Here is a 24895-nt window from a genome sequence, read left to right on the forward strand (position 1 = left end):
AATGAGCAAGCCTTTGGAAACGGCATCGTTTTTTGGAAGTCGTAGGCTGCATCTCCACTATAGATTACATGCAGTTTGACCTCATTTTAACTGCTATGATTCAATGCTATGAATGTCAGGGATTTCTAGTTTGGCAGCATTAGGCGGAGAAGGCACAAGATCTTGGAAAACTATAACTCCCATGATCAAATAGCTATGAGCCAGGGCACTTGAAGTGGTGCCAAACTGCATTCATTCTAATATGTACAGGCTCCCAAAGACTATTTTAATCAGAAGCTCTTTAATCTGATCATAAGGTTGCATTTTATTTGTTTTGATGGGGGGTAGCCTTTGCACATCTTGGCAGACATTATCATCATCATCAGGATCATTATTATATTTATAATGTATTATTTATTATTAATATTTATTATCATTAATATTTATTATACATATTATTATTTTATTAATTGGTGTTGATTTATATTTTTTCTACTATTACAATTATTATATTTTATATATTTTACATTATATTATTATATTATTTATATTATTATATTATTTATATTATATTATTGTATCGTATTTTTTATTTTTTATTATTTTCATTTGTTGGTTATTTATAGTTATTATCTTTATCTTTATTTTATATTTCTTATATTTTATTGATATTGTTTATTTTTTTGATTTATTTTTATTATTGTGTATATTACTTATATGTTTATTTTATTATATTTATATATTATTTATTTGTATATTATTTATTTTTATTATTTTAAAATATTTTTATATTTATTATTATTATAATTTATGGTATTATATTTATTGTTCTATTATATTTATTATATGTATATTTATTATTTATTTATTATATTTAGGTTTATTATGTTTATCATTATTTATGTTTATTATTATCATTTTATTATTCATTGTTTATTCATAGTTATTATTATAATTTATGGTATTATATTTATTACACTATTTATTTTATTTTATTTTATTTATTGTTTATATTTATTATCATTTTATTTTGTTACATTGAATGTATTATTATTTTATTTATATTATGTATGATATTTATATTTATTATTGTATATATTTATTATATTTTTATTGTTATTATTTTATTTATTGTATGTCTTTATTTATTATTTATTATTACTGTTTTTATAGTTTTTATATTTATTTATCATACTTCTACTACTACTAATAATAATATACCTCTTTTGTCCTCTTCTCAAAGCAGTGAACAGTGGTAAAAAAAAAACCCAATACAATACAATATGCAACATTCTCTAAATCCAATCATTATTTCCAATTAAAGCAGATCCATTCAAAATCCCATTAGTGGGATTTATGTAAGTCTTGCCATACTATTCCTCAGCCTGGATTTACTCATTTTGGGGACTAGCTTTCTGTACTTGAACCTTTTGGGACATCACTTATCCTTTAAATGCATGTGATTCTAGCAGCGCATCTTTTAAATGCTGAAATTAAATGTGCCTTCCCATTTAATCGCCGTCGTTATGTGATATCCTCTGCAAAATTGCATACATAAAAATACACCGAAGGATAATCTGCCGGTCAAATAACTTCCAAATACTCCACTGAGGAGATAATGTGGATGAAAACTCATCTCTGCCCAACAAAGGACTTCTTAATGGGACTGCAGAGAAATGGATTCATTTACTCTTCAGGTGACCTTCGCTGCCTGTTTTAATCTATCATATCGCATTGCAAAACAATTACAAAATAGCTTAAGGGCTGTCTACATGGTGGAATTAGTGCAGTTTGAGACCACTTCAATGCTATGGAGTCCTGGGAGTTTGGCACTCTTTGGCCTTGTAGAACTACAGTTTCCAGGATCCCATAGCATTAAGGCAGCCTCAAACTGCATTTGCATTCTACAGTGTAGATGCACTCTTAGATGCAGAGCAAATGCAAAAAACGGATGGGGAGGCGGAATGAAAGGCCATCTGTTGGGAGAGCTTTGATTGTGTCTTCTTTTATGGCAAAAGGGGATTGGACTGAATGGCCTTTAGGGACTCTTCCAACTCTAAGATCCTATTATTATTATTATTATTATTATTATTATTATTATTACACAAGCTGGAAGGCCCTCTGTCAGGAGGGTTTGTGTGGTATACTATTGCAGAAGCGGGTTGGACTGGGTGGCCTTTGGAGGTTTCTTCCAACTCAAGGATTCTATTACAACGACAACAACAACAACGTTAAACATGCTGGATGGTCATCTGTCAGGAGGGATTGTGTGGTATATTTTGGCTGATGGGGGTCGGACTGGATGGCCTTTGGAGGTTTCTTCCAACTCAAGGATTCTATTATAACAACAACAACAGCAGCAACAACAATGTTAAACATGCTGGATGGTCATCTGTCAGGAGGGCTTGTGTGGTATATTATGGCTGAAGGGGGTTGGACTGGATGGCCTTTGGAGTTTCTTCCAACTCAAGGACTTTATAACAACAACAACAACAACAACAACAACAACGTCAACAACAACGTTAAACATGGTGGATGGTCATCTGTCAGGAGGGATTGCGTGGTATATTATGGCTGAAGGGGGTTGGACTGGATGGCCTTTGGAGGTTTCTTCCAACTCAAGTATTCTATAACAACAACAACAACAACAACAACAACATTAAACATGCTGGATGGTCATCTGTCAGGAGGGATTGCGTGGTATATTATGGCTGAAGGGGGTTGGACTGGATGGCCTTTGGAGGTTTCTTCCAACTCAAGGATTCTATTACAACAACAACAACAACAACGTTAAACATGCTGGATGGTCATCTGTCAGGAGGGCTCGTGTGGTATATTATGGCTGAAGTGGGTTGGACTGGATGGCCTTTGGAGGTTTCTTCCAACTCGAGGATTCGATTACCATAATAAAAATAATGATAATGATAATAATAATAATAATAATAATAATAAGTTGGATGGCCATCTGTTGGGAGGGATTGCATGCTATATTATGGCTGAAGGGGGTTGGACTGGATGGCCTTGGGAGGTCTCTTCCAACTCAAGGATTCTATTACTGTAATGATGATGGTGATGTTAAACAAATTGGATGGCCATCTGTTGGGAAGGATTGCATGGTATATTATGACAGAAAGGGGGTTGGACCGGATGGCCTTTGGAGGTCTCTTCCAACTCAAGGATTGGAGAAGGAGGAGAAGGAGGAGGAGAAGGAGACTTCAAAATTGAATTACAAAGGCTCTGGCATAAACCAGTGCAGGTGGTCCCAGTGGTAATCAGCAAACTGGGAGGTCTTGGATGGTGTATTATGGGAAAACGGGGTTGGACTGGATGGCCTTTTGAGTATCCTCCAACTCTAGGATTCTACGATTATTATTATAATAATTATTAAGCAGGATTTATTTATTTAAATTTATTTAAAAATATTTAAATATTGAAATGACTTAGATGAAGGGTTAGGAGGCATGATCATCAAGTTTGTAGAAGACACCAAATTGGTAGGGAGAGCCAATACTTCAGAGGACAGGAGCAGGATTCAAAACGATCTTAACAGATTAGAGCAGGGGTCCTCAAACTTTTTAAACAGAGGGCCAGGGCACGTTGGAACTGTTGGAAGGCCGGGTAAATGACCTTTGAGGGCCGTATCTGGCCCCCGGGCCTTAGTTTGAGGACCCCTGGATTAGAGAGATGAATGGACAAAACTAACACAATGAAGTTCAACAGGGACAAATGCAAGATACTCCCCTTAGGCAGAAAAAAGAAACGCAAAGATACAGAATGGGGGACGATGCCTGGCTTGAGAGCAGTACATGTGAAAAAGATCTTGGAGTCCTTGTGGACAAGTTAAACATGAGACAACAATGTGATGTGACGGCAAAAAAAGCCAATGGGATTTTGGCCTGCATCAATAGGAGCATAGTGTCTAGAACTAGGGAAGTCATGCTCCCCATGCTCTATTCTGCCTTGGTTACACAGCGCCTGGAATATTGTGTCCAATTCTGGGCACCACAATTGAAGAGAGATATTGACAAGCTGGAATGTGTCCAGAGGAGGGCGACTAAAATGATCAAGGGTCTGGAGAACAAGCCCTATGAGGAGCGGCTTAAGGAGCTGGGCATGTTTAGCCTTCAGAAGAGAAGGCTGAGAGGAGACATGATAGCCATGTATAAATATGTGAGAGGAAGCCACAGGGAGGAGGAAGAAAGCTTGTTTTCTGCTTCCCTGGAGACTAGGATGTGAAACAATGACTTCAAACTACAAGCATCTGAACATTAGGAAAAACTTCCTGACTGTGAGAGCTGTTCAGCAGTGGAACTCTCTGCCCCAGAGTATGGTGGAGGCTCCTTCTTTGGAAGCTTTTAAACAGAGGCTGGATGGCCATCTGTCAGGGGTGCTTTGAGTGTGATTTTCCTGCTTCTTGGCAGAAGGAGGTTGGACTGGATGACCCATGAGGTCTCTTCCAACTCTATGATTCTATATTTGTATCTTCTCACCCCACAGGGGACTCAGGGCACAACATATATACAGTAAACCAGGGGTCCTCAAACTTTTTGAACAGAGGGCCGGGTCACAGTCCTGTTGGAGGGCCGGATTATAATTTGAAAAAAAAAATGAATGAATTCCTATGCATGCTGCACATATCTTATTTGTAACGCAAAAAACACTTTAAATAATACAATAATTAAAATGAAGAACAATTTAAACAAATATTAACTTAGCAGTTTATAATAAATATAAACCTAGCAGTTTGAAAACTTGCAAATGTGAGTAGATCAATAGATACCGCTCCGGCGGGAAGGTAACGGCGCTCCATGCAGTCATGCCGGCCATATGACCTTGGAGGTGTCTAGGGACAACACTGGCTCTTCAGCTTAGAAATGGAGATGAGCAGCACCCCCCAGTCAGACATGACTGGAATTAAGGTCAGGGGACAACATTGCAGCGAGGCAGCATCCAGGAGGCAGGGGAAAGGAGCCTGGGCCCACGGAGACGGCCAGCAAAGTGGGCCCAAGCCCCTTTGCTGGCTGCCTCCCCCCCCCCCATTCTCCTGCCTCCTGGATGCAGGAGACGGCCGGCTTGGGCCCGCTTTGCCCGCCGCCTCCCCCTTCGCCTTCCTCTCAGCCTCCCTGCGGGCCAGATAAATGCCCGGGGGGGGGGGCGGATCCGGTCCGCGGGCCGTAGTTTGGGGACCCCTGCAGTAAACATTCAATCCCGGGACATAAAACCATAAATATATACAAACATTAAAATCACTTATATCTACATTAGAAACCATCTCAGTGCACCATTTTGCCTCAAACGCTTGGTCTCAGATGACCCTCTGTTGGGAGGTCTTGCATGGTGTATTATGAGAGAAGGAGTTTGGACTAGATGGCCTTTGGGGTCTCCTCCAACTCTAAGATTCTATGATTCTGATCTATTTCATCTCTTCCTCCTCCAACTCACCCACTTTTTGAGGATGAAGCTGCAAAGGGTCACCTCCAGTGGATGATGGGCTTTGAAGTGGCAGCTGTCACCTTCAGTGCTCCAGTTCCATAGCTCTTCTTTCTCAATCTGACTTTACTGACACAAAGTGTGGTCCTTTCTCTACTTTGACACTGAATCTCGTTGGCATTGCATTAACAAGGCAATCATACTGGACTTGGCTCCTTGGAGAATTGGCTTTGCTTGTTTTCACTGTAGGATTAATGCAGTTTGACACCACTTGAACTGTCACAGTTCAATGCTATCGAATGCTGGCAGTTTGGCATAAAACTACAATTCCCATGACTCCGTAGCATTAAGCCATGGCTGTTCAAGGGGTGCCAAACTGCACTGAGTGCTACAGTGCAGACCCCAAATGTTTTCGGTCATGGAACTCTTTAGTTCCATGAAAACATAACTCTATCCCTTTGTTTGGTCCATATAATAATAATAATAAAGACCAGGATCAAAAAATCAGTGGATGACACAGTCCCAGACACTTGGGAAGTGTTCGACTTGTGATTTTATGATATGAAATCCAGCATAGAGATTTCATTTGCTGTGACATCCTGTGCTTTTGTGTCAGTAAAATAATAATAATAATAATAATAATAATAATAATAATAATGGTAATGATGATGATGATGATGATGATAATAATAATAATAATAATTGAAAGGCATATTGTTTATTATTATTGTTATTATTATTATTATTATTGACATTATTCCTCCCTATATCAATTATTATTAGTAATAATATCGGCACCAATTCATTGAGCCATGCTTTCTGTGCCTTTCGATGTCATGGAGAAACTGGATTTCTGAAGGGCATTTTGAGGATTTTCTGAAGAATGATTTGACGGCAGAAGATGAAGCATTTCGGTTGGAAAAGAGACTTTTTCACAAATGATTAGGGAGGATGAATGGGATGGAAAAGGCATTAAGAGCAGAGAAGTGAGATGTATTAAGCAGAACTGTCAGAAGGTGGGACTCGTTATCACAAAGCGTTCCTCTTTGAGAAAAGGAAAGCGTTGCCCAAATTATTACCAGGAATAATCCATTTGTCAAATCTGAAAAGGAGCTAAATTCAAGCAGACTGTTCATGGAGGGATGAAAACTGCTTCCTTTTCTCCTGCCATTTCAAAGTATTATTTATAGCTAGACATTCCTTTTTTAAAAAATGCTCTTTGGAAGAAGCAGTAAAAGTGACTTTACAGAGGCTGAGAATATGTGGCAACTCAGACTCATTGTTTTTCACATACAGAATTTTTTGTTGGTTTGTTTCTGAATGAAACGCTCCAAATCCCTTCTGCCCAGCGCCTGTTTATATATATTAATATCCTCTAATCCATTGGGTTGCAAAAGTGCAAATATGAACTCCGATTATATCACCAGATTGACCCTCTGGAGACTTAGCACATTTGCTTATGCGCAGCGGAATGGAAGGAAAAAGCGGCATTCAACACATGGAAACACTCAGCCTCCAACTTCCTGTGAACTGAGAGCAATGAAACTTGGCCCAGTTCTGAGTCCTTCTTCTCTCCATGGGTGCCACCATCTAGGGACACACACCTCTCCCATCTTTTGAAGCAACTGGAAAAGATTGTTAAGGAAGTGGTCTGCACACACTTAGAAACAAATGCAGTCATTGCTAATAGTCAACATGGATTTATCAAAAACAAGTCATGCCAGACTAATCTGATCTCTTTTTTTCAATAGAGTTACAAGCAGGGTAGATGCAGGGAATGCCATGGATGGAGCATACCTGGATTTCAGTAATGCATCGTCCCCCATGCGGATATCTTATGCCAGTGAAGATGGTCTTGGGTGATTTTTTCCCACAGACCCCACACTCATCTTGATATTTTGGGCTAGGTGGAGAATGGTTGTGCGGCACTTTTCCAAAATGGTGACCTCCACTTGCTAGATGGTGTGTTCATCAATAGCAGAGTGGGGTCACCCTGGAACTGGAGCTGTTTCCACCGAAGTCTGACCACATTTGAATTGACAATGGCAGCTCCTGACTCCATCATCTGATGGGGAATCATCACCATCAACCTCTTTCATCCCATTGAACATCTCCTTTGGTGTGTGGCCTTTCAAGTCAAGGAACTTGAGGACTGCTCTGTATTCCACTGGGTCTATAATCAAACCTTGCTCCACTTCAGCACCTGTAGCATCAAGACTGTTCTCAGTTCTGAGTTGGAAATTGGCACGTACCCTAGAGGCTTATATCATTACACATGTGCAGTTTCAGCGTCCTGTGATAAATAGAAGTGGGTCAGGGGAAATGTTTAATGAACGCCCTTCATATTAACAACTTTGGAGGTCTACCAAATATTATCTGTAGTAGGCATGCATAACTTTGGAGGCCTATCTAATGTTGTCTATAGACATGCATGATGTTGGAAATCTACCAAATGTTATCTGTAGTAGGCACACATGGTTTTGGAGGTTTACTAGTATCCTTTATAGATAGAATGACTTTGGAGGTCTGTCTAGTGTCATCTGTAGACTTGTGTGACTTTGGAGATTGACCTAATGTACCTGGAGACTTACATGACTATGGAGGTCTATCTAGTGCCATTTAGATGTCACTGGCTTTGGAAGTCTATCTAGTGTCACGTATGGACATGAATGACTTTGGAGGTCTATCTAATTGTCATCTGTAGATCTGCATGACTTTGGAGGTCTATATAGTGTCATCTATAGACATGCATGATGTTGGAGGTCTACCAAATATTATCTGTAGACATGCATATCTTTAGAGGTCTACCTATTGTCATCTAATGTCTACCTAATGTCCCTATAGATAAGCATGACCTCGGAAGTCTATCTAGTATTATTTGTAGACAATCCTGACTTGTCTACAAATTTGGAGGTCTACCAAATATTATCTGCAGTAGGCATGCATAACTTTGGAGGCCTATGTAGTGTTGTCTACAGACATGCATGATGTTGGAAATCTACCAAATGTTATCTGTGGTAGGCACACATGGTTTTGGAGGTTTACTAGTATCCTTTATAGATAGAATGACTTTGGAGGTCTGTCTAGTGTCATCTGTAGACTTGTGTGACTTTGGAGATTGACCTAATGTACCTGGAGACTTACATGACTTTGGAGGTCTATCTTGTGCCATTTATAGATGTCACTGGCTTTGGAGGTCTATCTAGTGTCACGTATAGATATGAATGATTTTGGAGGTCTATCTAATGTCATCTGTAGATCTGCATGACTTTGGAGATCTATCTAGTGTCATCTATAGACATGCATGATGTTGGAGGTCTACCAAATATTATCTGTAGACATGCATATCTTTAGAGGTTTACCTATTGTCATCTAATGTCTACCTAATGTCCCTATAGGTAAGCATGACCTTGGAAGTCTATCTAGTGTTATATGTAGACAATCTTGACTTTGGAGGTCTACCAAATATTATCTGTAGTAGGCATGCATGGCTTTGGAAGACTCTATAGACTTATATGACTTTGGAGGTCTCTAATGTCATCTATAGACATGAATGACTTTGGAGGACAACCTAATGTGATTTATAGGCTTCCTTCGTAGTGATAGAGCAGATACATTGCAAGCAGATGATGGATTGTGGAACAAGGCCTTGGAATCTTGGAAATCCTAAATGGTAATGCATGGAAACCAGCACGAGGGCATCTGGAGAAGTTACCCCTTGCCATTGCCGACATGTTTATTCATCCTCCACCATGGAAGGCATTCTTTGAACAAAAGTAAAAGTTCATGACTGGAGGAAGAGTGCAGAGAGGATAAAGCATTAGAAGTCCAAAATAAGTCTTCTTCCATTGAAGATCGCATCAGTAGGAGAGAAGGAGTCCCAGCCTTGGAAGGAGCCTTTTTCTGAGGAGTTTCCCTACAAATGAAGAAAACCAGGATGAGCCTATGTTTCCATCTGATTGAAAGCTGGATCCACAAAGTTATGGCAGAGATTAGGATCACATTCATTTCATTGAACCATGTTTTCAGTAGCAATTAGTACAGCATTTCTCAAACTGGGAATCAAAACCCCTGGAAGGGTCATAATGGGGGAGGGGGGTGTCAGAGGGATCACCAAAGACCATCAGAAAACATATATTGCTGATGGTCTTAGGAACCCCTTTGGCAGAGAAGGCTGAAGATCTCTTCACCGGTCCTTCTCTTCCTTTTTGGAAACAGATAGCAAATACACTCACCAAAATCCCTCCTCTGCTGTGATTGGCTGGGCTCTCAGCCATGATGAGGGTTGTTTCTGAGACCCCAAGTGGGGAGGGGAGAGCAGGCATGCTTGGTGCATGGCAGCGCGGTGCGCATGTTTGGGTGGGGGAGAGGGTGCAAGGCTGGAGGGACGTTCATACCAGCAAGTTCCTTCAAGGTATGGGGGTTCTGTGTGGGAAGTTTGACCCAATTCTATCATTGATGGAGTTCAGAATGCTCTTTGATTGTAGGTGAACTATACATCCCAGCAACTACAACTCCCAAAGTCAAGTCTATTTTCCCCAAACTCCACCAGTGTTCACATTTGGGCATATTCAGAATTTGTGCCATGTTTGGTCCAGATCCATTATTATTTGAGTCCACAGTGCTCTCTGGATGTTGGTGAACTACAACTCCCAAACACAAGGTCAATACCCACCAACTCCTTCCAGTATTTTCTGTTGGTCATGGGAGTTCAGTGTGGCAAGTTTGGTTCAATTCCATTGTTGGTGGAGTTCAGAACGCCCTTTGACTATAAATCCCAGTAACTATAACTTCCAAATGACAAAATCAATCGCCCCCTCTCAACCCCAACAAGTGGGCATATCAGGTATTTGTGCCAAATTTGGTCCAGTGAATGAAAATATATCCTGCATATCAGATATTTATATTACGATTCATAACAGTAGCAAAACTACAATTATGAAGTAGCAACAAAAATAATTTTATGGTTGGGGGTCACCACCACATGAGGAACTGCATTAAGGGGTCACAGCATTAAGAAGGAGCCCCCGGTGGTGCAGTGGGTTAAACCCTTGTGCTGGCAGGACTGAAGACCGACAGGTCATAGGTTCAAATCTGTGGAGAGAGCGGATGAGCTCCCTCTATCAGCTCCAGCTCCTCATGTGGGGACATGAGAGATGCCTCCCATAAGGATGATAAAACATCAAACCATCCCCTGGGCAACGTCCTTGCAGACGGCCAATTCTCTCACACCAGAAGCAACTTGCAGTTTCTCAAGTCACTCCTGATACGACAAAAAAAAAAAAAGCATTAGGAAGGTTGAGAAACACTGAATTAGTGGATTCCATATTTATGCAGGAGTAAATCCACTCCAGGTTTTAGCTTGAACTCTCAAGGAACTCTCCAAGTGGATGCATTGATTCAGCACCTTGGAGAGCTCTTTTCAGGCTGATGCAAAACCCGGAGTGGACTCTGCTTCCAGTTTTGTATTAGATGGGGAATATAAGCAATGTTTTTATTTAACGACTGAATCAATGAATTGTATAATGGAGCCTTTCCATATTCCAAGACAATAAATTAACATAAATACTCCCTCTCCGACGTCCTTTGTATCACATCTATGAATCAAAGCAACCCCGTGGCAGATTAGGTGACAGTCATGATAATTAGATTCTTAAAATAGCCTCTTTGGTATCTATAGCCATAAATTGCTTTTCAGCTCGAATCTTTGGTCCTGTCTATTGCTTTAAATTTGGAGTAAATAGACACATTAGCTTGACAGACATGACACTTTCCAAATGACTAAACTAATAAATGCCTATCTGGAATAATGAGAGTTGATTCTGCCTTATTTTTTGAAGAGGAATGAACAGGGGATAATGGAGGATCGAGTACTTGGTGATGCTGGTCTTTTATCTCTTGGAGAACTATAATTCCCAGCAGTCGTTATCACTGAATGCACATCCAAGGGATGCTGGGAGTTGTAGTCCAGTAATGGAATGCCGAATGGAAAGGGAAAAATGTTCCTCTTTAGCAATCCCACAAGTCCAATGTATACTACATGTCCCATTCACCTGGATATTTCGATGCAATTGGTCCCTACAGACGTAGAGATGTGACTCTTGGGATGTGGAAAGGATACGTTTCCTCTGATCCAGTAGAACTAAAGAGAAAACAGGAGAAAACAAATAAGAAAACGCTGAATATCAGGCTCTGTTTCCAAATGTTGCCTTTTGCAATATTTCTCCCATTAGTAATGCAAGATCCTATTAGTTCCTTCCAATGATTTGGAACAAAGGAAACCTTAAAAAAACCCTGTTATGTAACTTCCCAATTAATCCCTAGAGAAATATTAGGAAATTTCCTCCTCTCCGTTCGGCACCAAGCCCTGGCCTTTCTATTATTACTATTATTATTATCTGGATTTGAAAAGCAATAAAAGTCCAACCTCCCTGGGCAATAAAAGGAATGTAATTTGGGTTTTATGGCTTTGGCGGCTGCTGTTCCTGCACTTTTCGCTTTGCTTCGTAATGGGATCTCTGGCTCTGCGCAACTGGGTAGCTTATGGCAAGCGCTGGAAAAGGAATGATCAGATAAGGAGAGAGATAAAGGGATTGTGTGGCATCGGTCTCTGCATGCGGAGCCAGGCATTAATTGTGAGACCCTGCTTCCTTCTCCTGAGGAATAATGTTCTGCAACTAAACAAAGCACTATGTGTACAACTGAATGCACCACCAATGTACACTCAAGATGCAATGCACCACCAGTGTACAATGTGCACTCAACATGCAATGATTCAGAAATGTGCAATGCGCATTCAATATACAATGCACTACCAATATCCAATGCACACTCAACATGCAATGTACTATCAATTTGCAATGTAAACTCAACATGCAATGCACCACCAACGTACAATGCACATTCAATGTACAATGCAACACCCACGTGCAATGCACACTAAACATACAATGCACAACTGATGTGCAATGCGCATTTGACATGCAATGCACCACCAATGTCCAATGCACATGCAACATGCAATACACCACCAATGGCCAATGCACACATAATGTTCAATGCACCACTAATGGCCAATGCACACTCAATGTTCAATGCACTACCAATGTGCACTGCACACTCAATGTTCAATGCACAATCAATATGCAAGGCACCAACTATGCAATGTTTACTCTACATACAATGGACCACCAATGTACAATGGACACTCAACATGCAATGCACCACCAATGTACAATGCACACTCAACATGCAATACACCACCAATGGTCAATGCACACATAATGTTCAATGCGCCATCAATGGCCAATGCATACTCAATGTTCAATGCACAATCAATATGCAAGGCACCAACTATGCAATGTTCACTCTACATACAATGGACCACCAATGTACAATGGACACTCAATATGCAATGCACCACCAATGTACAATGCACACTCAACATGCAATACGCCACCAATGTCCAATGCACATGCAACATGCAATACACCACCAATGGCCAATGCACACATAATGTTCAATGCACCACCAATAGCCAATGCACACTCAATGTTCAATGCACTACCAATGTGCAGTGCACACTCAACATGCAATATGCCACCAATGTCCAATGCACATGCAACATGCAATACACCACCAATGACCAATGCACACTTAATGTTCAATGCACCACCAATGGCCAATGCACACTCAATGGGAGATCAATAATCAATCAATCCAACCAATCAACTATTTCCATGGATTGGGTCCCTACTTACACCAACCGATGCCTGATGGGCCGGAAATGCTTCATGGTCTTGATGGCAAAGAAGATGCTGAGGATGAGGAAAATGGTGCAGCAGCCCAGGCTGAACCAAAAGGCGTTCTGGAAAGACAGGCACACATCAAAATTCCCATGATAATGCAAATGAAATGTAGTTAATGTAGTCTGATGCATGGACTGCAGTAACAATATACTTTCTTTTATTCTAGAAAAAGTATTTTTAACTTTGTTTATAGGTTTGGGATATGTGTATACAGTATATATATTGTAGATTTGGGGTGTGTGTGTATAAATAACAACAACAACAACAACAACAACAACAACATATGAAAGATGTGTCCTGGAAAGACTGTCACAAAGCAAACTGATCTTTTGGCCAAGAGGCACTACAAAGAATCTTAGATATATATAAAAACAGCTTGATTAGCATTGAATAGACTTGCAGCTTCAAATCCTGGCTGCTTCCTGCCTGGAAGAATTATTTGTTGGGAGGTATTAGCTGGCCATGACTGATTCTGGCCATGATATTGTGTCCTGGAAACACATACACACATATACATATACATATATACATACAATATATGAAAGATGTGTCCTGGAAAGGCCTTCACAAAGCAAACTGATCCTTTGGCTAAGAGGCACAACAAAGAATCGAATACATACATCTAATACATACATACATATACATATACATATGTATATATATATGATTCTTTATTGTGCCTCTTGGCCAAAGGGTCAGTTTGCTTTGTGAAGGCCTTTCCAGCACACATCTTTTATATATTGTTGTTGTTGTTGTTGTTGTTGTTGTTGTTGTTGTTATATTTATACTCTGCTTTCTCTCCCCAAAGGGAACTCAAAGTAGAGATCTGTTGGAAATGAGGCAAGTGGACTGCATATCTATCTATCTATCTATCTATCTATCTATCTATCTATCTATCTATCTATCCATCCATCCATCCATCCATCCATCCACCCACCCACCCATCTATCTATCTATATGTGGAAAGATATCCATGGTGGGAGAAAAAACTCTTGTCTGTTTGAGGTAAGTGTGAATGTTGCCATTGGCCAGCTTGATTAGCAGCTTCAAATCCCAGCTGCTTCCTGCCTGGGGGGAATTCTTCACTGGGAGGTATTAGCTGGCCATGATTGATTCTTGTCTGGAATTCCCCTGTTTTCTGAGTGTTGCTCTTTATTTACTGTCTTGATTTAAGAGTTTTTAAATACTAGTAACCAGATTGTGAAACCTCAGGGTTTTCTCCTTTTGTTTGTTTTCAGGGTTTCCTCCTTTCTGTTGAGATTGTCCACGTGCTTGTGGATTTCAATGGCTTCTCTGTGTAGTCTGACATGGTGGTTGTGAGAGTGGTCCAGCATTTCTGTGTTCTCAAATAATATGCTGTGTCCAGGTTGGTTCATCAAATGCTCTGCTATGGCTGACTTCTCTGGTTAGATTAGTCTGCAGTGCCTTTCGAGTTCCTTGATTCATGTTTGGGCAATGCTGCTGCATTTAAGGGGCCCTATGGAGAATTGTCCACAGTTGCATGGTATAGGGTAGACTCCTGCAGTGGTGAGAGGATCGCTCTTGTCCTTTGCTAAACGAAGCATTTATTGGATATTCTTTGTGGGTTGCAGCTGCACACTGATTGTGCAGCTGCAAGGCTATTCAATGTTAATCAAGCTAGCCAATGGCAGCATTTACACTTGCCTCAAACAGACAAGGCTTCATTCTCTCACCCTAGACATCATTCCACAGGTATATATACAGTCCACTTGTCTTGTTTTCAGCAGACCTCTGTGCAGATCCCCTCACTGATTGACTTTGAACCTGCAAGGCCATTCAGTGCTAATCAAGGTGGCCAATTCAACATTCACACTTGCATCCAACAGACAAAGTTTCTTTCCCCCACCCTGGACATTCCACAGGTATATAAATCCTACTTATCTAGTTTCCAACAGACCTCACAACCTCTGAGAGTGCCTACCATAGATGTGGGGAAAATGTCAGGAGAAAATGCTGCCGGAGCATGGCCAGACAGCCCAGAAGACACACAGCAACCCTAATGATTCCGGCCATGAAAAGCCTTTGAGAACGTATTTTTAACTTTGTTTTTGTTTCTTTGCAAGTTTGGTGTATGTGTGTGCATGTGTGTTTATACATACACACACATAAATGAAAGGGCCTTCACAAAGCCAGTTCATATGATAATTTGGGGAAGAATCTGGAAGAAGGCTTACCCATGGATCTGCAACGCGGTCGCACAAAATGACCCGGCCATTGTCCAGAGCTGCGGAAAAGGGCAGGCAGGAAGCCACATCTTCTGTTAGCTAGAGAAAAATGTGTGTATATTATTATTATTATTATTATTATTATTATTGTTATTATCATCATCATCATCATCATCATCATAATCTATATATATAAATGTTCTGTGCATAATAAGTACCTTAAAAACAAAAGAACCAATGAACGAAATCACACCAAATTTGGTAACAAAACATCTCACAACACAAGGAGTGATCATCACTCAAAAAATTATGATTTTGTCATTTGGGAGTTGTAGTTGCTGGGATTTATAGTTTACCTACAATCAAAGGGGGGGGGGTAATGACCCACGTGCTTGGGAGTTGTAGTTCCCTGCATCCAGAGCACTCTGAACCCCATAAATAACAGATCTGGACCAAACTTGGCACACAGACCCAACATGCCCAACTGTGAATACAGGACTGGTTTGGAGAGGATTGACCCACAATTCTGGGAATTGTAGTTCACCCACATCGTTATGTATTTTCTGATGGGAACATTCATAAACAAAGAATTCAAAAACTGTTTTTTCTAATAAATAGTGTTACTAATTAACTAAATAATATGACCTAACACCCCCAAACAAACAATGCCCTTTTCAAATAATAATAATAATAATAATAATAATAATAATAATAATAAGTATTATTATTATTCGTGCCCCAAATTTGCTAGCATTGCAATATTAAAAACCCTGCAAATGTCAAAGTAGACAAGAGTATCTGGCATACAGAACTCCCTACAGATCAGATTGTGTTTCAAAGAACCATAGAACCTTAAAGTTGGAAAGCGACCTCAAGGGCTATCTAGTCCAACCCTTTGCCATGCCATCAGTATTACTATCCAACCCCTCTTTCAGGATCCTCATTCTCATTCTTCCTAATGTATAGGTGGACCTCTTTCCTTGCAATTTGAAATCCTATTGCTTCATATTGGATATTAGATGCAACCTAGAATGGCATTAGGCTTGTTAGCTGCTGCGCCACACTGTTGCTGCATTCCTCTGACTCATCCTGCATTCTTCCTCCCTCATGCAAATGGGTATCTGATGCAAGGAAAACTAGATCTCCCTTTTCTAAGGGCAAAGGAATCCAATACCTACCACACTCCGCAGCCAGTTCAAATACTGGGAGACATAGCCCACTTCTTTGCGTTCAAAGCAGCTCAGCTCCTGAAAGGGAAAAAGGAGATCTAGATTATATGGCTCTGGGTGTTTGTATATATTTATTTACTATGTATTTCCTTTATTTTGATCCTGCCTTTCTCCCAGTCTAGTGACTAATAATAAAGGCAACACAATGCAAATTAAAACTGTAAACAGTAGACTCTCTGTTAACCGGCACTGGTGGATAGTTTCTGGTTGCTTAAGAGTTACTATTAAAAACAGACCTAATTCATACCATACCATACACTCTGCATTGATGGCATATTTCATACTAAAATACAGTAATTAAAAGCAAATACACAAAGTTAATGTAAACACTGTTTCACTGTATTATTAAAAGCAGCTTTGCGAACCCAGTATGGAATTTGAGCCCAATTGATTTTATTTTATTTTATTATTTAAAATATTATTTATTTACTTATTTATTTTTGTAGTTGCTTGAGTTCCATTTAACCGAGAGTCTACTGTAAATCCATTAAACCATGAGTACAATAATAATAGCACTTTATTTATATTCTGCCCTATCTCCCCAAGGGGACTCAGGGCGCATCCCTGTACATATACACGGCAAACATTCAGTGCCGTTTTGGATAGACAGGACAGAGACAGATAGAACAGAAAGGAGGTATGTTGTGTCGACGTCCAGCTTTTTCGGAGCCTTTAGAGATTGTGCTCAAATCCAGCCACAGGGGGTGCTGTTGCTCCATCCTCTATGACGAAGAGCCATCAGGACTTCCTCCTTCCTTTTGATCGCAAGGCATTTTCTGATCTTTTTCTTTATGGTGTCGTAAAATACCTCCCCTGCTTGTTTTAGCGGTATCTAATTTCTCTGCTTACAGCTCAAGCTGTTGTCGCATTTCTTAGGTCAACAGTGAGCTGAGCTGACAGTCGGGAGCTTACGCCGACCCGGGGCTTCGAACTGGCAACTTTTTGGTTGGTAGATCTTATCATTGCTGGTGATTAACCAGCTGTACTAAAGCATGGTCTTCCTAAGAATTTCTAAGAATTAAGAAATAATGTATTATTATTATTATTATTATTATTCATACCCTGCCTTATCTCTTCCAAAGTAGACTCAAAGTGGCTTGACATAAAAATATCAGCATACAATTGGGGGACAAGAGAAAAGACGGCATAGTAACACATCCGGGCATAGTTTCATCTATGCTGACGATTGTGCCATCATCGCTCAAGCAGGGAGCTTTGAAATGGTTGAACAGAAGCTCTCAGAAGCTTTAGGTGCTCTTACTGCCTATTACAGGGGGAAACCAGCTGATTCCTAATCCATCTAAAACACAGACGTGTGCTTTTCATCTTAAGAGCAGACAAGCATCTCGAGCTCTGAGGAAAGCCCCTTCACTAGAAACGTTCAAAATAACCTTAAAACCTGGCTCTTCTGCTGTGCTTTTGGCGAGTAGGTGCACAATATGACACCTCAACGCTCTTCCCACTGGAATACACACCCTCCAAATGGGAAGTTTAGCTTCACAACTCTGTGTGTTTTTATGAGTTCCCTGCAAATACTTGCTCCTATTTTTAATCTCATTAGCGTCTTTTTAATCGTTTTATCCTGTACATGTGGCCCACCCATTGTTATTGTGATTGTGCTTATTGGAATGTTATTTTATGACTGTGTTTATATTTTTTTTCTCCTTTATGTAATTTTGATGTTGTTGTTTGTTGTTTATGCTCTGGTTTTATTTTGCTGTAATATGTTGCCCAGGCTTGGCCCCATGTAAGTTCCTCCTAGTCCCCATTGGGGAGATGGTGGCGGGGTATAAATCAAGTTTATTATTATTTATTATTATTATGGCCCGGGAAGGAATCCCACTGGAGCATTGCAGCACACCCAAATACCTAGGAGTTACCCTGGACCAGTGGTTCTCAACCTGGGGTCCCCAGATGTTTTTGACCTACAACTCCCAGAAATCCTAACAGCTGGCAAAGTAGCTGGGATTTCTGGGAGTTGTAGGCCAAAAACATCTGGGGACCCCAGGTTGAGAACCACTGCCTGGACTGTTCTCTGACCTACAAGATGCATTGCTTGAATATCAAGCAAAAAGTGAGCACTTGAAACAATATTGTACAAAAGCTAATGGGCACAGCCTGGGGATCACAACCAGACACAGTGAAGACATCTGCCCTTGCGCTTTGTTACTCTGCTGCTGAGTATGCATGCCCAGTGTGGAACACATATCACCACGTTAAACCAGTTCATGTGGCTCTTCATGAGACATGCCACATTGTCATAGAATGTATACACCCCGTACCACTGGATAAATTACACTATTAAGCGGGTATTGCACCACCTGACATCCGCTGGGAAGTAGCAGCCTATAATGAAAGGATCAAGGCAGAAACATCTCCGGCCCATCCTCTGTTCAGATATCAGACAGCATGCCAATGCCTTAAATCAAGAAATAGCTTCCTAAGATCTACAGAGATACTCGCAGGAACACCTCAGCAAGCAAGAGCCCAAAAGTAGCAGACTAAAACCTGGAACCTCAAGCCATGGCTGATACCAAATGAGAGACTCCACTCTGGGCACACAGAAGAGTGGACGACCTGGAAGGTGCTGAACAGACTGCGCTCTGGCATCCGAGATGCAGAGCCAACCTTATGAAATGGGGCCACAAAGTGGAGTCCACGACATGCGTGTGTGGAGAAGAGCAAACCACTGACCACCTTTTACAATGCAGCCTGAGCCCTGCCACATGCACAATGGAGGACCGTCTCACAGCGACACCAGAGGCACCCCAAGTAGCCAGCTTCCAGTCAACGGATATATAGCATCATGCCAAGTTTTTAAACATTTTTGTGGTTTATAAAATACATTATAAATTATACATTATCTGTGTTCTCAATTTGGGTCTGATACAATAAATAAATAGTGTACATTTTTAAAAAAATTCAAATATGCAAACATTAAAACAGAATTAAATAAAACCAGTATTTTAAAAAATTCGCAGTTAAAATCCATTAAAATATATTCAAAGTTAAAAGCATTAAAAACCCCACGAAACTATTCCAATGTATATAGCATGCCTGCAAACAAAGCCAATTGCAATTCGTTCACTTAATATTGCAGCTGCTGGTCTCCCAAAACTTGCACAGCTGGGATGCATCTCCACTGTGGAATTAATGCAGTTTGATATCACTTTGATTGCTCAATGCTATGGCATCCTAGGAGTTGTAGCCTGGCACTCTATAGCAGAGAGAAAGCTGGAAACTTTGGGAAACTACAACTCCCAGGATTCCGGAGCATTGAGCCACTGCAATATAAAAAGTGGTACCAAAACTGCATTAATTGCACAGTGTAGATGTATACTTAACCTAGAAGAATGCTTGTATTTCAAACTCACCTGTTGCAAGATCTTCTGAGACTCCGAAGGTATGGCGGTCTCTGCATGGTCAACCTGGGACTCTGTGCTGTTTATCAAAATCTGGTAAGAAAACAGCAATAAAAAGAGGCAAAATTCAATATTTGGAGGGATATCAAGGGACATAACGACCCACTGCTGAAAATGGCATCTTTTGCATTGAGTTCGCCTTCCCGTCCTTGCTATAGGTAATTATGGAAACCTCTGATTTAATGCAGTTGGATACAATTGGGATGATATTATCATCATCATCATTATTAATAATAATGGCTTGACGCGCCTTCTTCCTCTTAGCACGTTATCATCAGCATATTGGAGTCCTATAACAGACATTGTAGGTCTTCTTCTGAATGAGCACAGATTGCATTATCATTGGCATATTGGAGTTCTATAACAGACATTGTAGGCCTTCTGAATTAGCACAGACTAGGTTATCACCAGCACATTGGAGTTCTATAACACACGTTGTAGGTCTTCTTCTAAATAAGCACAAACTGTATTATCATCAATATATTGTTGTAGGCCTTCTTCTGAGTGAGCACTGACTACATTATCATCAGCATATTGGAGTTCTATAACAGATGTTGTAGGTCTTCTTCTAAATGAGAACAGACTATGTTATCATTAGCATATTGTAGCTCTATAACAGATGTTGTAGGTCTTCTGAGTGAGCACAGACTGCATTATATCAGCATATTGGGGTTCTATAACAGATGTTGTAGGTCTTCTGAATGAACACAGACTACGTTATCATCAGTGTATTGGAGTTCTATGACAGATGTTGTAGGTCTTCAGAATCAGCACAGACTGCATTATCATCAGTATATTAGAGTTCTATAACAGATGTTGTAGGTCTTCTGAGTGAGCACAGACTATGTTATCATTGGCATAGTGGCATTCTATAACAGACATTGTAGGTCTTCTGAATGAGCACAGACTACATTATCATCATGTTGGAGTTCTATAACAGATATTGTAGGTCTTCTTCTGAATGAGTACAGACTGCATTATCATCAACATATTGGAGTTCTATAACAGATGTTGTAGGTCTTCTAAATGAGCACAGACTTCATTATCATCAACATATTGGAGTTCTATAACAGATGTTGTAAGCCTTCTGAGTGAGCACTGACTACATTATCATCGGCATATTGGAGTTCTATAACAGATGTTGTAGGTCTTCTTCCGAGTGAGCACAGACTGCATTATTATCAGCATATTGGAGTTCTATAACAGATGTTGTAGGTCTTCTTCTAAATGAGCAGACTGCATTATCATCAGCATATTGGAGTTCTATAACAGACGTTGTAGGTCTTCTGAATGAGCACAGACTAGGTTATCACCAGCATATTGGAGTTCTATAACAGATGTTGTAGGTCTTCTTCTAAAAATAAGCACTGACTACATTATCATCGGTATATTGGAGTTCTATAACAGATGTTGCAGGCCTTCTTCCGAGTGAGCACAGACTGCATTATTATCAGCATATTGGAGTTCTACAACAGATGTTGTAGGTCTTCTTCTAAATGAGCAGATTGCATTATCATCAGCATATTGGAGTTCTATAACAGATGTTGTAGGTCTTCTGAATGAGCACAGACTAGCTTATCACCAGCATATTGGAGTTCTATAACAGATGTTGTAAATCTTCTGAATGAACACAGACTACATTATTAGCAGCGTATTGGAATTCTTGAGCTATGGTGATCCAAGTGGTGCCAAACTGCATTAACTCCACAGTGTAGATGCACTCCTTGTGTGGGGAACGCATAGCCTTTTATAAGTGAGGTTTTTTCACATCCGGAAAATAAAGGCCATGTTCCCCCTAAAGCAATTTTCCCAGCAAGTGAACAAATGTGCAAAATGAGCACCATGCTTCATTATTTTGCAACACTAAAGGCCCTGGAAGGATGAAATTGCTGGAAGGTTTGGCTGCAAATCCCTAAATGGCCAATTAAACATGAGCATGAGAAAAATATAGGACATTTTATGAGTTTGGGGCAGCATAGGGGATTCAGGACATTTCTGCAGTATGGCTCAATGCTGTGTGGCATCCTGGGAGTTGTAGTTTGGCACTCCATAGCAAAGAAGGCAAAAGACCTTGAAAAACTACAACTCCCATGGATGCTATAGCATTGAGCCATGGAAGTTTAAAGTGGTGTCAAACTGCATTAGTTTGACACGACTTTTAACTCTGCATATACTTAGGCTGGATCTATAGTGCCATATAATGCAGCTCAGGCACCTTCTACACAGCCATATGAAATCCAGATTATCTAATTTAAACTGGATTATATAGCAGTGTAAACTAATATATGGATTCTCTGCTTTGATAATATGGATTACATAGCAGTGAAGAAGGGGCCTCAACTGTAGCAGCCCCACCAGCAAACATTTTCCAAGAGTTTAATAATAATAATAATAATAATAATAATAATCTATATAAATAAAAATGTAATGTTCGTTTGTGGATTAACAGAACTCAAAAACCACTGGACGAATTGACACCAAATTTGGACACAAGACATCTAACAACCCAATGTATGTCCTTCATTCAAAAAAAAAAATTGGGACTTGTAGTTGCTGGGATTTATAGTTTACCTACAATCAAAAAACATTCTGAACCCCACAACAATGGAATTGAACCAAACTTGGCACACAGTTCTCCCATGACCAACAGAAAATACTGGAAGGGTTTGGTGGGCAGTGTCCTTTGGTTTTGGATTTGTAGTTCACCTACATCCAAAGATGACTGTGGACTCAAACAATGATAGATCTAGACCAAACTCTGCACGAATGCTCAATATGCCCAAATGTGAACACTGGTGGAGTTTGGGGGAAATAGAATCTTGACATTTGGGAGTTGTAGTAGCTGGGATTTATAGTTCACCTACAGTCAAAGAGCATTCTGAACCCCACCAACGATAGAATTGGGCCAAATCTCCCACACAGAACCCCCATGTGGGCCACAGCAACGCGTGGCAGGGGACGGCTAGTAATAATAATAATAATAATAATAATAATAATAATAATAATAATACCTGGAGACCTGGAGCCAATGTTGACAGGAAATGGATGCTTTCTTTCAGCTTTGCCTGCAAGAAAATGATTCATATCAATTATATTATTCATTATTCCACCCTTCCTACAGTGGATTACAGTGTACACATATACAGCAAACATTCAATGCCAATTTTGACTTAAAACATATACAGACATACACAGAGGTTATTTAACTTTTTCTGGCCACCAGGGGAGCTGTCGCTTTCATCGTCCATCTGCGACACTGATGAAGTACTTCCGCATTCCCCGCATGCTTTTTCGCTGGAGTGCTTTGCTGGAGTTTTTTTTATGGCCTCATAAATTAGTTAATTTAGCCTCCCCACACTTTAAGGTGGTACCTAATTTTCCTACTTGACAGATGCAACTGTCTTTCGGGTTGCAAAGGTCGACAACAGGCTACACAATTGGTTGGAAACCCACTCCAACCCGGGCTGGCTTCGAACTCATGACCTTTTGGTCAGAGTGATCTTAATGCAGCTGACACTCAGCCAGCTGCGCCACAATCCCGATGCTTATTATTATTATTATTATTATTATTATTATTATTATTATTACCAGTGTGTATATTCCCGAGTATAAGCCAACACGAATATAAGTAGAGGCACCTAATTTTTCCACAAAAGACTGGGAAAATGTATTGACTCAAGTATAAGCCGAGGGTGGGAAATGCAGCAGTTACTGGTAAATTTCCTGTGCTCCTGTAAAAATGTATTGCACTCATTAAATCTATACCTCAGCTATGTTTCTTTCAGTCATATTGTTTTTATATTGCTTTCAATTGTGTTGTTATTTGTTTTATCTGATGTTTTAATTGGTTAAAGTGTTTTACATGTGTGTCTTAATTGTAATCTTGGGCGTATCCCTTGTAAGCTGCCCCGAGTCCCCTAGGGGAGATGGTTGGTGGGGTATAAAAATAAAGTTGTTGTTATTATTATTATTATTATTATTATTATTATTATTATTATTCCCACCTTGGACATTATTCCATAAGGATATATACCTCTCTTGCCTAGTTTCAGACAGACCTTACAACCTCTGAGGATACCTGCCATAGATGTGGGTAAAACGTCAGGAGAGAATGCTTCTGGAACATAGCCAGACAGCCTGGGAAACTCACAGCAACCCAGTGATTCCAGCTGTGAAAGCCTTTGACAACATATTATTAATAGTATGAGTGTCCTGTCTAACCTATATCACAAGCTCCCAGCAAAGCATCCAAGGAAAAACAATCCAAACAGGCTAAACATTCCAAACTAAAGCCAGCCAAATCTGATTTTGGCAGAGCTTGGCAATTTGTGTTGTTGTTGTTGTTGTTGTTTCTAACCCATACCACAAGATCCCAGTCAGTCCATTTAAAATGCCAAACTGTAGCCAGACAATTGAGAGCAGCAGCGTCACCATTATTTGACTAAAGGTAAATTGGCACCCTATTTCGGAACACTTATTATTGTTAGTATTATTAGTACTATTAGTATTAAAAGTATTATTATCCTAACTAACCTATAGTACAGCTTGGGTTTCATTTAGAAAAACAAAGCATAACGACAACAACCTATATAAATAAAAATATAATGTTCGTTTGTGGGATTAACAGAACTCAAAAACCACTGGACGAATTGACATCAAATTTGGACACAAGACACCTAACAACCCAATGTATGTCCTTCACTCAAAAAATTGATTTTGTCATTTGGGAGTTGTAGTTGCTGGGATTTATAGTTCACCTAGAATCAAAGAGCATTCTGAACCCCACCAACGATGGAATTGAACCACACTTAGCACACAGTTCTCCCATGACCAACGGAAAA

General features: G+C 40.0%; 1 protein-coding gene across 2 annotated transcripts in view; it reads right to left on the bottom strand.

Annotated features, from left to right (window-relative positions):
- Window positions 1-9117: 9117 nt before the first annotated feature.
- PROM2 (prominin 2) overlaps window positions 9118-24895 on the bottom strand; it is a 55553-nt gene continuing 39775 nt past the window's right edge. For both annotated transcript variants that reach the window (XM_060787583.2, XM_060787581.2), the window contains exons 19-25: window positions 23066-23119; window positions 20007-20087; window positions 16582-16650; window positions 15413-15502; window positions 13170-13276; window positions 11463-11551; window positions 9118-9325 (exon numbers count right to left, since the gene is read on the bottom strand). In XM_060787583.2, the coding sequence (XP_060643566.2) occupies window positions 11488-11551; window positions 13170-13276; window positions 15413-15502; window positions 16582-16650; window positions 20007-20087; window positions 23066-23119 (465 nt within the window). In that variant the 3' untranslated portion in view covers window positions 9118-9325; window positions 11463-11487. The remainder of the gene's footprint in view (window positions 9326-11462; window positions 11552-13169; window positions 13277-15412; window positions 15503-16581; window positions 16651-20006; window positions 20088-23065; window positions 23120-24895) is intronic.

Source organism: Anolis sagrei, chromosome 7 (assembly GCF_037176765.1).
Source record: "Anolis sagrei isolate rAnoSag1 chromosome 7, rAnoSag1.mat, whole genome shotgun sequence".
In the NCBI taxonomy this organism is placed as follows: domain Eukaryota; kingdom Metazoa; phylum Chordata; class Lepidosauria; order Squamata; family Dactyloidae; genus Anolis; species Anolis sagrei.